This window comes from Hakea prostrata, chromosome 4, assembly GCF_041222555.1.
Source record: "Hakea prostrata isolate BN-2017 chromosome 4, UWA_Hpros_2, whole genome shotgun sequence".
Lineage (NCBI taxonomy): Eukaryota > Viridiplantae > Streptophyta > Magnoliopsida > Proteales > Proteaceae > Hakea > Hakea prostrata.
Genome location: NC_142603.1, coordinates 351,768 through 369,073, shown reverse-complemented (window position 1 = coordinate 369,073; position 17,306 = coordinate 351,768). Strand labels below are relative to the sequence as shown.

General features: G+C 38.4%; 1 protein-coding gene across 1 annotated transcript in view; it reads right to left on the bottom strand.

Annotated features, from left to right (window-relative positions):
• Positions 1 to 1,559: 1,559 nt before the first annotated feature.
• Positions 1,560 to 17,306, bottom strand: part of LOC149016877 (uncharacterized) — a 30,428-nt gene continuing 14,681 nt past the window's right edge. The window contains exons 3-5 of the mRNA XM_089151135.1: positions 3,067 to 3,137; positions 2,742 to 2,945; positions 1,560 to 2,212 (exon numbers count right to left, since the gene is read on the bottom strand). Of these exons, the coding sequence (XP_089007261.1) occupies positions 2,204 to 2,212; positions 2,742 to 2,945; positions 3,067 to 3,137 (284 nt within the window). The 3' untranslated portion in view covers positions 1,560 to 2,203. The remainder of the gene's footprint in view (positions 2,213 to 2,741; positions 2,946 to 3,066; positions 3,138 to 17,306) is intronic.

Sequence of the window (17,306 nt, the reverse complement as noted above, 5' to 3'; positions counted from 1 at the left end):
AATCCATACCTTCCGCTAGAGCTTCAAGTAACCCAACAATAGTGGCCCAAACAATATGTGTGGTGAAAAGGCGTTAGCGTTCGATCGACAGGGAGGTGATTCAAATTCTCATTATTTGGGCCCCCATGTTGAATCTAAGCTCCACCCCGAGCATATTGTAGTACATGTATGATTCCCTCCCCCAAAGGGCTTTACAGACTTTTGTTCGTGCCTAAACGGATATTGTGTGGCTTCAATTAAAATTTGCAATTTAGAATTGTTCCCCTTTCTTTCTAAATTTGCAGAGAACCACCATCATTCTATGATTCTATCGCCCTATGATTAAGATTGCTTAAAGCACAATAAAGTGGATGCATGCGTATTAGGGTTATTAAGCATGGGAATGTAGTAAAACTCTTCTTTTCTACTCATCGGTTGCTTCCTTCTAAAGTAGTGAGTAGCAGCCAAGAAATAGTGGGCTTAGTCGATCAATTATCCGGACATCGAAGAAGTGAGAAATCAAACAGAGAATGAGGGGGAAAGGTTGGATAGTTGAAGTGGAAACAGTAAAAGGAGTGATAAATCATGCTTCAAAGGCTGAAATCTACCACGCCAATTGGTTCCCCAAGTGCACTGCAAGTACAATTGAAGGTGATTTTTTTTTCACATGAAGGAACATGCGACATGTTATGAGCATAATGTGGCTCAATTTAGTTTATGAATACTAGATTGGACCAATCTAGTATGAGATAGGTTAAAAGGATTGGTTCAACTTATTCTACCAGTTTCGAAGCTTTTGTTACATTAGTCAATTACCTAAATTTGATATCAGAGCTGGTACCATGTCAAGGGATCGAATGCTAGTCAAGGACTTAATGCGACATGGGTGTTGAGATCCTTGTGGGAGTGTTCATTATCCTTTGAATCTTCTAATTACATCGATCTTTCATCAATTAAGATTGTAGGAGGTATCATTATATATATATATATATATAATGCTATTCTAAGCTGGCCCTATTTTTCTCCCCGGGCCAATTATAATGCAAGAGTGTGACTTGTTAAGTTATGGGGAGATAACTAAATTTATCCAAAATAGATGGAGTTGTTGTCCATGAAAGCTCCTTGATAGTAAATGGATTAGACTCTGCTAAGATATATCACCATCTATATCTTAATCCAATAAGCAGAACTGCTACATGAATCCAATTCGATATTACAGAAACCGACAAAAGTTATCCAAATTTGAATCTGGGGCTTTATCGGATATCCAATAAACCATCCAATTATTGATTGCATTGTCATTTTCAATTTATGATTTCCAGATTTCGACTTTCTGATTGGTAATGATTGCCATGATTTCCGAATCCGACTATTCCTTTATAGAGAAAATTTTTTTTAACCCAATTGTTTTTCCGTACTTTAACCAATTGGCTATTCTTACCCAAAAAAAAAAAAAAAACCCAGTTAATTAAGCTTGACAGAGTGCAACTTTGGTGAGGGTTAACACGTTACCCGGTGAAATACCAATTAAAATTTAGACATAATATATTTTTTTAAACCAAAATTTTTCTCTCTAACCAAATATTATATGATTTAATAAACAATTATTTGAATCCAAATCTAATTGTTTATCGGACCGATATGAATATCAAGATCCCTAAATGAATATGAATGCCAATTCGAAAAGAGATTTCATCTATCCATTTACTGGTCTACTTCTAGGCACCTTTTTGGATATTGTTTATCATATTTTTATTTTACCAATTGACGTAAAAAACAACGAGTAATGGTAGCCCAACATGCTTATTGAGGTGGCACGCCATATTGAATTTTGTGAACAAAAAGTTCGAACTCGAGCTCCTCCAGTGAGGCGATTATTTTTTTTTTTTTTTTTTTTTTTTGGTTTGAAGTGCACACTGGCATGTCTCAAAAATTAAAAATATCAAATGCATAAATTTACATATAAAATTTTAACTCAATTGGGAATCACAGAGCACCATGTTCACTGTTTACCAAAAACAAGAAGGCAAAAGAAAAGTAGCACGCTGTGTCTAGCCGGACAAGGAGAAGCAGCCAGTGTCTTTTGGTCATTAAAGAGCTGCAACCTCCAAGATTAAAGCTGTGGACATCCAACAGCATTCGGCAGGTAGCTAAGAAAAACTCAAGCATCATCATTCATCAGGCCAGACAAACTTGAGTAGATTTGTTGGTTGACTAGCTTCATTCACTTTCCCTGTCACAACAGCATCTCATTAGGATATAGCACGGTTTTAGAACTGGGCTCTCAAAGACAGCTGCCATCACCGAGCAAACCATGACAGACTGGAAATGCTGAATGGTATCTCCCTCTCGTTATTCAAGAAAACCTACCAGATACTACTATTCTGGAATCATTTAGATCCACTGGGACCACAATTCAAAATTTGGTCTTGATTAATGATCCTAGCCATTGTAGACTCCAACTGAACATGTTTCAACATCGTTAACAGAAATTTAATATTGGCAATTTACGTATGTAAGATCATCTATCTAATCAATGCGACTTCTGGCTCTATGGAATCCATGAGTCAACATATTGATTAGATGGTCAGGTAATATGATTTCTCACATTAGAACAGACACCTAAATACAGAAAAACACCAACCCCTAAACCTTGTGTCTAAGAAACCTTGGGTGCAATTCATCCAAAACAAAATAAAATTCATCCAAAGAAGGAAGGAAAAAAATAATAAATAAATAAAAAACAACACTTGGAAACATACCTTCATTTCTCTAGCAATCGATGGTAGCCACTTCTCCCCCCTAATTCTTTTGAGTTCTGCTACTCTTTCTTCCTCCTGTTTAAGTGCTAATTTGGTCTCAGCAATTCTAGCTTCAAATTTAGACAATGATTTCTGACATGCGATTCTTGCAGCAGCCATTATGTTTAAACCATCAACCACTACAGACTGCACTTGGCATCTAAACTGCAATCACCCGCATATGCAATCAGCCTGTATGGAAATGAGAGGAAAGGAGAGCAATATAACAGGAAACAACAAAAATAATGAAAAATTATTCTCTAATGTATAAAACAAACAGCAAGACCTTTTCTGACTTCTCATCAATTAGTTCTCCAGGACAAAGCTTTGGTTTCTTTCTTGACCTTGGAACTTCATCTGATAAGAGGAAACAATTTGTTCATTAATGGATAAAGACATCAACCATGGTCCTTAGAAATGCTGCAACGAAATTTGACTAGCCATTCTTGATGAATCAAAATCTTTTATTTTATCTCCAAAATCACTCCAGCCATGGACTTTATGAAATTAAAGGAAAGGGCCAAACACGAAATTACTAGATAAGAGGGGGAGAATTATTGAAAATTACCACCTTTTTGGAGCCTGTTAATTAGTTTTGTAAGAGTATCATTGTAATGGTCTTTTGGCTGTGTCCTTGAGCATAACGTAAACCGTCTTTTTTTTCTTCTTTTTAAATAATAATATAATAATAATTATTATTATTATTTAAGAGATGGATCCAAGGGCTTATTGGTGATTTCTGCTATCTATATTAATACATAAATTCCACCCCCAACAACCCCCCCCCCCCAAAAAAAAATAGAAGAAGAAGAAGAAAGGAGGTAGAAACCCACCAATAGTTTTGAGTATTTTTCCGACTCCCAACCTTAGGTAGTATTCTCTCAATCCTCTCTTTTCTTGTTTCTTTTTTGTATGACCAAATACTGATCCAGATCTTGTAATTGCTACACGTGTTGTTCCTAGGTGGACACTTAGGGGGGGGGGGGGAATCAGTGTACTCAAAAAGTTCTATTTTCATCTCAACAGAATTCAACACCCAGTTCATCTCTTATGTCCCAAAAATAAACAAAACCACAACCTTGTCCCCTCAAATTCAAAGACACAACTACAGCTACAAGCCTTATTGCCAAGAGATGCTATATAAAATTACGGAAGTTTCTCGCTCAAGAACACAATCTCAGGCACTGTTGGGAGTCCTTACTGAATGCACCGAAAAACACATACCCTAACAATCAAAGGCTCTACTAGGTGTATATACCCATCTTGCAACAGACACTCCGATAATCAAACAACAATAACCAGTATTCTTTCTTTTGAGGTTAAGTCTCATTAGGTTGTTGAGTCCCAATAATCAAAGGCTCTACTAGGTGTATATACCCATCTTGCAACAGACACTACGATAATCAAACAACAATAACTAGTATTCTTTCTTTTGAGGTTAAGTCTCATTAGGTTGTTGAGTCCCAGTCCAAGTCCAATTTTTTTCCTCTTAAGTTATAAATAGCACTCTATGGATGTGCTTCCAGCAAAGTGGTGGCAGCCTCCTATGTAGAGGCAGTAAGTCCAAGGAGGTCATGGGATCAAATCTCCATCCCTTCTACACCTTTCCCTCTCCCCCTAGGCGTGGGGGACCCTAGTTGCTATGACTGGTTTGATGATGGCCCCTAAAAGAAAAAAGAAAGGTTATAAATAGCTCTCATATCTCATTGTAAAACTTGGTTGAAGATTAATAAGATTGAAGGCTTAGAATCATGGGTAGCTTCCAGACAACCTAGGCTGAGATTGAGGCAAGTTTTCTGAGATTCCAGCTTTTTCCTTTAACTCACAGCATTCTCCTTGACAAGTAAGTACCTCCCCCTTCATCCCAGGCCTAAGCAGCCTCTCCCCTCCATCGCAGCTCTATCCCTACCCCTTCCCCTACCTCCGCATCCCCTCCCCAGCCCTCTTTCCCACCTGCAACAGCAGTACCTCCCTACCCTCTCCTCCTTTCCCCTGTTTTCTGTTTTGTTTTGTTTCTGTTTCTTTTTTACCCTGGTTCTTGTGACAAAACAGAGAAAAAAATAATGGAAAAGAAAATAAAAGAAAAGAAAGGAAAGGAAACTAGAAGAAAAGAAAAGACAAGAAAAAGAAAGAAAGATCAGGGATCTTGAAGAATCAAGATCCAATCAAGAATCAATTCCCTTCTTGAAACAAGATTTTCACAACCCTTCCCTTCCAATCACAAGTCTCAACCTTCACTCCCTTTGCCACAAGATACCTTATTTACCCCTCCCTTATTCAGGATATTTCCCCTTTCCTACCTTGCCTAAGTTAATAGCACTCTATTATATCCCAAGTCAGGATACCTTATAACAGACCACATCTTTCTCATTTATCTGCAAATTATTTAACTAAGTTGGGTATCCCTATACCCTTCATCGTAGAAGTTTATTAACTCCTGCTTCAATACGAACCCCCTTGGGTATAATCTGTTAACTCAAGATCACCCCATATGTTATCCTTAAACATCCAGCCATTCCAAGGTATACCCAAATCATCCCATACCCAAACCATCCCATAAACAAACATAACCTTATCATTAGTCCTAATTTGTGCTGGTTCTAATTCAAGAGGGTCCTGGAAGGGTAACCCAGACCCTTGGTTACATTAGGATAATAATCAGATTGATCTTAGCATATATTCAATACTGGCGTTCAATTGCAATAAAAAATCCAAGTCCTACACCTACTTCAACCATTGATAATCAAAGGCAACGGCTAGCAACCCAGTGGTGTCTCAATCATGCCTACTTCAACGGCCAATGTATAGAAGTGAGGGTATAACTCCCAATGGCTTCGGTGCCCAATGGTAATCCAAATACAACATTTGGCTTATAGCAATGCCATAAAATTGAACCACATTTAACATAGCTTTATGGTAGCAATTAGACCTACCTAGCATACAACGTGAGAACTCAGAAATAATACAAAGTCAAAGTAATGATTAGCTCACAAAATGTGATATCAATGATATCTAGTATCCCGAGAAGCTCAGTGATGCAGGTCCAGCACCATTGGCCAATTTTCCTAGGGTTTGGATTTTTATGTGGACTATTGAGCATTGAACAAACTCACACTTCTGGACAAGTTTCCCATTAACACAATTGATGAACTTTCGGATGAGCTAGTGGAGCAATGGTGTTCAGTAAAATTGACCTCAACACCAGTACCACCAAATTAGAACAAATGAAGAAGATTTTGAAAAGACAGCTTTTAGTACCCACAATGGGCACTAAGAGTTTCTTGTCATGCCATTTGGTCTATCCAATGCCCCTACAACCTTCCAAATTCTAATGAATAAGGTACTTAGGTTAGAAAAATTTATACTTGTGTTCTTTATTGATATTTTGGTGTACTGGACCAAGGAGTACCACGTGAACTTGTTGTTGTTCTAAATATAGGATGCTATTATGTAATAATCCTACATGGGACATTTCTTTTCTTTATGTACTCTCTTATTACTATAAATAAGGACTAATTGTGTGCCCCTGACACAAGTCAAAAGTTCTCAGATTATTCAACATGATACCAGAGCCAAATTTCTTCAGAGTTTGATGTCTTGTGCATCTCAGGATGTTTCTCGAAGAATATTTCTTTTTTATTCTAAAACCTTAGAAAACACCAACACCAACTTCTGCCAAACACCATTCACCACAGCCCACCACCAACCACCGCCAGCCTTCTACCACCTTGCCACGAGACCCGTAAGGCATCACTCTCTCCTAAGGATAGACATGGTCAAAGTTCAAAATCTTGCTTTGTTGCCTTGTTGGGTTAGCGAGACGAGTTTATGGGCGATACCAGAAAAGGTATATAACTTGACCGAGATCTTAGTCGACTCAACGTGTTTTTTTTTTAATTACAAAACTTGATTAAGACAATGTTAAGATTCACCGTCTCGCTCCGCTTGCCTCTCATCCCGCTAGTCACCTTTCAAGTTGGATTCTGGTCGAATTTTTTGCCTGATTCTCGCTAGATCTTAACTGGATGCTCTTGAGCAAGATTTAGCACATCTACACCAAGAAAACATCAATCAACGGCCATTTAAAGGAGTTCTTCAATGAAGGTGAAATTTCGCCCAAATTTCATTTTTTTAAATGCTATGTTCCAAAGTAGGTCTTTGAGTGTGGATTAAACATATGTTCATCTTGCTCTGATCTAGTAAACCATTGAGGATAATGATATTGCTCGGCAACACGGAGTCCCCATGGATCCATAGCGACATACCATTAGTTGCAACTACTGCGGCGAAGTCCTCATTGGAGGCAATCCAAGGTTCAAGCAACACTTGGTTTGATACCATACAATACACCCAGGTGCCTTGATGTTCTAATTTTGTGAGGGATGATATTCTTGACCACCTAATTAAGTTAGCTAAACAACATAGAGTTGCCGATAGAGGACCTACAACATGTGGTCATAGAGTTGGGCATTAATTCATTTAATCTCACCTTCTTCTGTTATGAACTTATGAAGTTGTGGTTTATGAACTTATGATGGTTGTACTACTGTATTCTCGAGAGTCTAGAATGATGATGTTCTATTCTCATATGGATGGAATTCTAAACAATTTAAGTTATTTAATGTATCTTATCACTTGATTTTCATTTATATGTCCTAACTTTTATAGATTTCGTGTTTTGTAACCTTGCATGTTCATTCCTACAACATTTCCGTTCCAAACTAAAGGTTGAGTTATAACTTTTAAATAGGGTTGTTTTCTCACAAATCTAGGGCTAGTGTCTAGAAGGCCTAAAACAGAGTAAATAAGAACTTTGAACCACCCCTGACCCGTAAAACTCCCTGACACGAGCCTTGGAATTCACTCGAGCAAGCCCATTGAAATTTACCAGATCTTGCGCACGATCTCGCAACTTGAGCGAGATCCTGATTTTTTTCAAGGGCGAGATAGCCCTCGAGAGCGAGTATTGGAACCATGGCGACAGCCCTAGGGCCTCGACCCCCCCCCCAATCAACCTTCTGCGACCTTGCCCTGAGTCTCTAGGGTATTGCCCTACCCTAGAACCAATCCTAAGGCCTCACATCCCTCCGCCACCCTATCGTCACATCTGTAAGGGCCCTTCCCTAACCTCTTCCTCCTTTTTTTGAGCCTTTCAGGTCTGCACATCATCTCTCTAATATTATTCTCTTGGTGGTGAGCACTTTTTCCCCCACCAAGAGTTCTATATGTCCATTCTGCATGAAGGATCTGAGATTTGTTTGACTCTTTGTTTTTATGGATCAGCATTATGTTTACCGAATCTACTACTAGCACTTCTACTGGTTTGTCTGCTGTGGAGGAGGCTCCAATTATTCTTAAGCATGATTTTTCCCCTTTCTAGATGAACTCCGTCAAACTAAAAGGGACAAATAATCTGAGATGGTCTCATTGTTGCACTTATGGTGGATGCTTGTTGTCTTATTGATCATCTTCATGGTACGATTAGACCTGTAAATGGATAGTAGAACTCCGCCTCCGAATTCGCATTCGTATTTGTTTAAGGGTATCTGTATCTAGAATTTTTCTTACCAGAAAATATTCGTATCCGTCCGCTAAGCAACTGGATTCGGAATCGGATAATTGCTTATTGGATCGGATAAATCCGGATAAAAATTTATCCGGATAGAGTAAAGTATTCAACATTTTGTTCTCTGAAAATGGATGGTAATCGGATTCGAATACCGGTAATTGGTAACTGGGATAACTGAAATCGAAAATCAAAAATTGAAAATTATCCAGTTAAAGTAAAATATTAAACATGGCTAATAATCGGATTCAGAAACCGGTAATCGGTAATTGGAAATCGGAAATAAAAATTAAAAAAAATAAAAAAATGACAATCACCAATCAATAATCGGATACTTTATTTGATCGGATTATTATCAGATATCCAATAAAGTTTCAGATTCGAATTCAGATGCCTTCTCTAAATTTCCACCGGATTCGGATTCAAATAGTGGTTTTGCTAATCGGATTTGGATATGGATACTGGGTGTATTCGAGCGAATCCAATTCATTTACAGGTCTAAGTACGATGGTTAAGCCTACAACGTTAAGAAATGTGGAAAATTGATGAATGTCTGGTCATGGGGTTTCTATTAATTCTATTGAACTTGAACATGCTATTGGTGAGAGCTATCTTCTTCTTCTTCTTCCTAATGCTGCTACTATCTGGAAGTCGCCAAGAATACATACTACCAGCTTGATACAACAGAAGGATCTTAGCCTCTCCTAATGTCACAACACTTTCACATTGGTATTATCAGACATTAGATTTTTTGGGGAAATTTACTCCTACTTGTGCCACAGATTTGCAGGTCTATTATAAGTTAGAAGACAAGGTTTGTGTTTTTGACTTTCTGGCGGGTCTCAATGCGGAGTACGATAAGTCGCTTCTCTAAAATACGCATATGCTATGGTTGATATTGAAGAAAGCTGAATGAATGCCACGCTTTGCTCTATTGTAGTAGACAGGTCAGCTCAGGTTGCTGGCTCTTGACATTCTTCCATGGCATATCCTCTTAGTCTCGCAGAATCGTGGCAATGAATATGGTCGCCCTTCTCGTGCTCTTGTCAAGTGTGGTTATTGTGAGCATGAACATCACTCGGGAAAAATGCTGGAAAATTCTTGGATGGCTACCTACTTCCCACACAAGAGGCCGTACTATTAGACATGATGGGACTTCACCGATAGTGGCCAATTAGGTTGTCGGGGTATTAACCTAACAACCGCTAGGGTATTGAATTGGGAATTGACCCATCTACCCATAAAGTATTTTGATGATAACAAACATATATTCCCATGTGCAAACCATCTACTTTTGTGATTATAAGTTAGGCATAGTCATGCATATACACACAATCTCAATAGAGAGCGTACACTGCATGGAAGTTGTCCTGGACCTATAAAGTGATGATGTTCCAAAAAGACCAAAGGCATTCAAAACCAAGAAATGGACTTCACCACGTGCAAGCACACCTTAAAGACTCAAGACTGATGTAGAAACATCTTTGTAGTTCCATGTAACTATGTTTAGAAAGCGGCACATGTAAAATCATGCAAAAATGATGTTAGACATCTTAGGGAACTAATCATATGGGCAAAAAGAACATTTAATTTAGTCCTTGGGAGTATAATTCATTTCCCCAAATGCCTTCAAAAACCCTTGGCATCTGGACAGTGTAGCAGTCAACAGGTTTGTTCCTAAACCTGTGCGACCATGTGCATCACAGTAAACCTAAGAGAACATATAGGATACTTATCAGTCAACCAGCTTATAGCTTAAGCCCAACCAATTGCAGGACCCAATCGACTGGCTACATACTGGATCTGATATCTGGCTTATAACTGCTAAGTCTTCAACAACCATATTGAACCCATTGACCGGATATTCAAAAATACGACCATTTTCTATTAATTAAAACCATATTTGGCTATATATAGAGGTCTTCTTAACACACTTTGACACGAATACCAAAGCATTTATTAGCAATCATTATTGTGTCTTTCTTCTAGCCTTTTAGCCTCCTATTGACCCAAATCCCTTTTGGAGATGCTCTCCCTCTTTCATAAGAAGGTTGAGAGTAAATCTCAGGGTAGACTTCAACCGGTAGAGGCTCATTCACACTTGCATGCTTTCTATCTTAAGGGAAGTGCGAACCCTCCATGCGGTTGAGTGTTTGATATTTTTTTTGTTAACATTTATTGCAATTGGGTGCTCTTGCCCGAAATTAATGAATTCAATTAGGTTTTCTTACCCAGAAGCAATGATTCTGTAAAACGGCATTGCTCCCACCTATCGTAATGAAAGTGGACATACTAGTGAAATCTTTCTAAAGATGCCAGAAAGGAGTGGACATAGATTCAGTTGAGTTGAACCATTATAAGTCTTCTGTCATGCTTACTCGCTTTATTTTTCGCACTTCAAATTTTCAATTATAAATTATTTGTATGTACAAGCACAACAACACATATTCCTAGTATCAACCTATTTCACCATCCTTTAGGTTGACTTTCACAAGCTAGTTTGGAGGATTCTAATGCACCAACATCTCTCTTCATATGACCTCCAGCATCTCCGTCAGCTGATGACCAAACTTGAGTTGTCCTTTTCCATGCAAATGCCTTGTGTTAGTCTTATTTTAGTCATGGTTACACCTTCTGAGCCTTCTTTTATCTTAGGTTTTTTTTTGTTGGCATATTGTGTCCTCGAGTCCATTATCGTGGGTTATTGACTCTTGACGCAACCGATCACATGACTGGTCCACAATCTCTATTTCATTCTTATTCTACTGCTTCGCCTAATTTTACTGTTCTCATTACTAATTGTTGAAAACATGGACTGAGGTTTCCTAATTAGAATAGGATTATGTTTCCTCATAAGTCTAGAGTTTTATTTCTATATTTCCTTTTCCTACTTAGTATAGGACTTAACTAGGTTGTAACTATAAATACTCTATTGGGGTTTTATGAATAATATACTTTTAGAGAAGCAATTCCTCACATTACAACATGGTATTAGAGCAAGGTTTTGTTTTCATCCTACAGAGGTGCTGTAGAAATTTTTTTGAAGTCACTATTCACGTGTTCGTTTTCTTTTCGGGTATCCTGGAACTGTATATTGGATGATTAAGTACATGTCTAGGAAAATTTTGTCCAAGGAGTCTAGTATTTAAGCGGACCGGTTGTGTCCCTCCATTCTTTCCTAGAAATTTCCTGGTGTACTTTGATTCAACAATATACCAATTGGAGGTAACCTGAGGAGATACTTTTCACGTGAATTAGTGGGAGTAATTTTGAAAATATTTCAAGGACTTTTTCGTAATTCTGAAAAAGTTCAGGGATTTTTTTGCAATTTGCAACAATTTTAGGGGACTTTTTCGTAAATTTTGAAAAAGTTCAGGGACTTTTTTAATTTCTCATTGCAATTATGGCTGATCCCATATCTCCTTTATCTGGTATATCTGAGAGTCTCCTATGTCTTCCATTCATAAGGATCGTGAGTTTTCTCCGCTTCAGATGATCACTGTGAAACTTAATGGGACAAATTATCTTAGATGGTCTCGTTCAGTTTCCCTAGCTATTGGTGCTCGTGATCTTACTGGCCATCTTGATGGCACTTCTACAAAACCTTCCACACCTTGTCTGCAACTTTTCAAGTGGTATATAGATGAATGCTTGGTCATGGGTTTTCTCATCAGCTCCATTAAATCTAGCAGCAGAGAGTTATCTCCTCCTTCCTGATGCGGCAACTATTTGGAAAGTTACTAAAGATACATACTCCAGAGTTGGCAATGATGCACAGTGCTTTGAAATTAGACGAAAAATCAATCAGTTACAGCAGAAGGACCTTCCTCTTTCTCAGTACTATAATACTCTTCGGGGATATTATCAGACTTTAGATTTCTATGGGAAGTTTACACCGAAAAATGCTGAAGATGCTATCGTCTATCAACAATGGGAAGATAAACAGAGAGTTTATGATTTTTTGGCAGGATTGAATATAGAATTTGATAAAATTCGCACACAAATCCTTTCGAGAGAGACTTTCCCTTCTCTGGCTCAAGCCTATGCCATGGTAGATACCGAGGACAGTCGAAGGACAGCTATGGTACACACTCAAACATCTGATAGATCTGCATTGGTGGCTGGTTATGGCAATAATAAATCTAATTTTGGTAATTTTCGCCCTCCAGTAAAGTGCGAGTATTGTGGGAAAGATCGTCATACAAAGGACAAGTGTTGGAAGTTGCATGGACGTCCAACAAATTCCTGTGGAGGAGGTAGAAATGGAATCAAGGGCAGCAATCAAACATCTGCAAACCAAGCCAGTTCTGACACCCTGAGTACTCCAACACCTCTTTCCTCAGATGAGCTCCAACACCTTCGTCAATTGATGTCCAAACTTGACTCATCTTCTCCAGTACAGACTTCCAGTACAAGTATAGCCTCTGTCATTGATCCCTCTGTTGATCCACAAATCCCCACAGGTATTTTTGTTGTCACAATGTCAATTTGACTTATCCCTCCTAAGTAATCGACTCTAGGGCAACCGACCATATGACAGGCTCATCTACTTTGTTTCATACTTATTCATCTGTCCCTATTGCTCAGGATGTTCGAACGGTTGATGGGTCTCTCTTCCCTATCTTTGGGAAAGGATCTATTATCTGTTTGCCTTCTCTTACCTTATCTAATGTCATGCATGTTCCTAAGTTTTCGGCTAATCTTTTATCTACTAGTAGCCTTACTCGTGATATGAACTGCAAAATAAATTTCTTTCCTTCTCATTGTGTGTTCAAGACCTGAAAACAGGGCTTACGATTGGCAGTGGTAGACAGAAAGGGGGGCTCTACTTAATGGATGGGTCCCCATCAACTCTTTCTACGGTCTATAGTTCCACCTCCCCTGCACTTTTTACCTTATTACAGTGGCATAGTGGTCTTGGCCACGTTCCTTTACCTATTTTGTCCAAATTATTTCCTGATCTGATTAAAAGGTGCAATTTAAATGATTTTTATTGTGAGGCATGTATTTTGGCCAAACAGACCAAGCATGTTTACCCTATTTCAGATAATCGTAGTAAAATTCCTTTTTCAGTCATTCACTCTGATGTGTGGGGTCCTTCTCGGACCGTGTCTGTATCTGGTTATAAATGGTTTGATACCTTTATTGATTGTTGTACTAGGACCACATGGGTTTACTTACTTCACCAAAAAAGTGACATTTTCTCGTGCTTTCAAATTTTTCATAATATGATTAGGACTCAGTTTGGGGCGACAGTCAAAATCCTTCGTACGGATAACGGAACTGAGTACTTGGGTGGTGCATTCCCTTCCTACTTAGCAAACCATGGCATCATACACCAAACTAGTTGCGTCGACACTCCACCTCAAAATGGGGTTGCCGAACACAATAATAGCATCTACTTGAGGTAGCACGTTCCTTTATGTTTTCTATGCATGTGCCTCCTCGGTTTTGGGGTGAAGTCGTTCTTACTGCGGCATATCTAATTAACCGAATGCCTTCCCGAGTCTTAGACCAACGCTGTCCCCTTGAGGTTCTTTTAGGTACAACAGTCTTTACAGTCTCATTTAAGGTTTTTGGATGTGTTGCATTTGTCCAGAACCACCATGTTCATGGAAAGTTAGATCCTTGTGGGTTAAAGTGCATTTTCTTGGGTTATCCTCCTACACAGAAAGGGTATAAGTGTTATCATCCTAGTTCACGTCGTTTTTTCGTCTCTATGGATGTTGTGTTCGAGGAACAAATTCCCTTTTTTTCCCCTATACTTCTTCAGGGGGAGAGTTTTAGTGAAGAGGTTTCAATGTTGATTCCTCCTTTCGATATTTCTCCGAAGATTCCTACAGATGATTCTCCTTTGGAAGATGGAATGACCAAACAAGAACAGCTGGTGGATGATATACAGGGGGAGACTAGACCTCTGAAGACCTATAAAAAAAAGCAACAAGTGACCCCTTCTGAACCAAGCCAGTCAAAAGCTTTGGTTCCTGGCCTTGAACTATCCGTTCCTCCAGGTGAGTCTGTCTTTGACCCTTCTTCTAATCCTACTTTAGACTTACCAATTGCATTAAGAAAGCAGCCTTGAACTTGCACCAACCATCCTATTTCCAATAATGTTTCATATCAGTCTCTATCTCCAGAATTTCTAAGTTTTATTTCTTCTTTGTCCTCTACTTCTATTCCTAACACTTGGCAGGAGGCATTATCTCACTCAAACTGGAAAGAAACTATGGATGAGGAAATGCAAGCTCTGAAAAAAAACAAAATGTGGGACTTGGTGACTTTGCCCATAGGAAAGCAGACTGTTGGGTGCAAATGGGTGTTTGTGATCAAGTACAAGGTAGATGAGACTGTTGAAAGGTACAAGGCAAGATTGGTGGCCAAAGGTTTCACTCAGACTTATGGCATTGACTACCAGGAGACATTTGCCCCTGTTGCCAAGATGAACACAGTTCGTACTATTATTTCATGTGCAATTAATAAAGGGTGGAGTTTACAACAATTAGATGTGAAGAATGTATTTTTGCATGGGGAACTCCAAGAAGAGGTATATATGGATATACCACCCGGGTATTCTACTACAGAGGCTTATAAAAAAGTGTGCAAGTTAAAGAGGGCGTTATATGGGCTGAAGCAATCTCCAAGAGCGTGGTTTGGAAGGTTCCATAAGGCAATGATATCTAATGGCTATAAGCAGAGCAATGCAGACCACACTTTGTTTATTAAAAAAGATGGTTGCCACACTACTATACTTTTAGTATATGTGGATGATATTGTGATCACAAGCAGTAGTGAGGATGAGATTTCAGCATTAAAGATTTTTTTGGGAACTGAATTTGAGATCAAAGATATGGGAAAACTAAGATATTTCCTAGGTTTAGAGTTGGCATATTCTAGTAGTGGTGTATCTCTATCCCAGAGGAAGTATACATTGGATCTTTTTGAGGAAACTGGAATGCTAGAATGTAAGCCTGTTGAGACTCCTATTGAGCCTAGGGGTGCAAGTTTGGCCCTGGCGGCCCTGACCCGCCCTAAGCCCGCCCTGAGCCCGAATAGGACTTGGGCTAAAAATTTTGGCCCTAAGGGCGGGTTAGGGCCAAAATATTCTGGCCCTGAACTAGGGCCAAGGGCGGGCCTGGGATTACTCTCTGGCCCGCCCAGCCCATCCCGGCCCGTCCCTGATTTTTGGCACTGACCCAGGCCTTGATTTTGGCCTTGATCTTGGCCCTGATTTTGGCCCTGACCTAGGCCCTGATCCTGGCCCTAATCTTGGCCCTGATCTTGGCCCTGATCCTGGCCCTGATATTAGCCCTGATCAGGCCCTAATTTGAGTCTAAAGACTCTGGATCCTCCACCCACATGGAGAGGAATTAATTGTAATACATATGGGTGGATACTTGACACGTGTCAAATTTTAGAAACATGATCATGTTTTGTAGAAAATTAATAAAAATAAATTATAACCTCATTACCAATGTAATAAGCATCTATTTGATTTTGGCCCTAATCCTGACCCTAATTTTGGCTTTAATCTTAATATTAATTTGACGATGATCATGTACTACAATACTAGATTTTTACCCTGATCTTCATACTAACATTGATATGAGTCTTGATTTTGACATTTAGGCACTTGATCATATTAGACTATAAATTCACTTTTTATATTATTTTTAAGGTAATTTTTATTTTTCCAAGTCATTTTTAGTTCAATAAAATATTGATTTTGTTTTTTGACTAAGGCGAGATAATATATTATAAATAATAAAAACTATTACATAAAGAATTAATATCTAACAAATCTACTGTGATATTTCAAAAAAAATTATTAAAAACATATAGCTATGTTTGTAACTAAAACATCATTTTCTTTAACTATGAAAAAAATACATTTTTTTTTGTTGAATACTAAATTATCGTTGATTTACTTGTTAACAAGGTTTTGAATATGAATTTTTTTGTATTGAATAAAGATATCAATTTATTGAACAATTGTGAATGAAAACATACACACCTACGGCTTAAGTTCTTGACTTTGAAGATAAAATTTTCATTTATCAGATTCCTTTTGAATTCTAAATCTCTGATGTTTCTAAGTTTACAAACAGAGTTTGTGTGACATTCTCTATAATTGACTTGACTTTCAAATATGCCTAAATTTAATTACAATTCTTCTCTCTACTTATTCTATTTCATGAATAATTTTAACTCTTTGCTGCTGGAGAAAAACCAAAGGAAAAACCAAAATAAAAGAGAGAGAGAGAGAGAGAGAGAGAAACTTGGGGGAAAGACAAATTGGAAATTTTGAATGAAGTTTGACCATTGTCTTAAAAGTTAGAAATTAATTGAGAATTGAGATAAATCTTTTTCTTTTTCCCTTTGAGCTTACATATAATAACCATAATTTTCATCGAATAGCAAATTAAAAAACCCTAGAAATTTGGATTTCTCTATTTCTCTAAAATCTAAATGGGTATAAATAGTTAAATACATATTGAATATAAGTTTTGGATTATTTGTTGACATCTTTACTATTTTATTTTCCAGAACTGAGTTTGGAATTTAAGAATTTAATTACTTTAATATGTATTTTAATTACTACCTGTCTTACATTTGATATTTACGACCAAAGATATAGCCAATTAAAGCTAGGGACAAGGCCAATTAGGGCCTGGGCCAATCAGGGCCCAGGGACAGGGCCAATCAGGGTCAGGGCCGGGACAGGGCCAATTAGGCTAATTAGGGCCAACCCATCCCGACCCGGCCCAATTAGGGCCAATTAGGGTGGGAATGGGCTTGGCTTGGCCCTGTAGGGCATAGGGCCTGGGACAATAATCATTGGCCCTGAACTAGGGCTAGGGCGGGAATGGGCTCAAATTATATCATATAGGGCTGGGCTTGGGATTGCAAAAGCCCGGCCCAGTTGCAGCCCTATTTGAGCCTAACCTACACTTGAAGGCAAA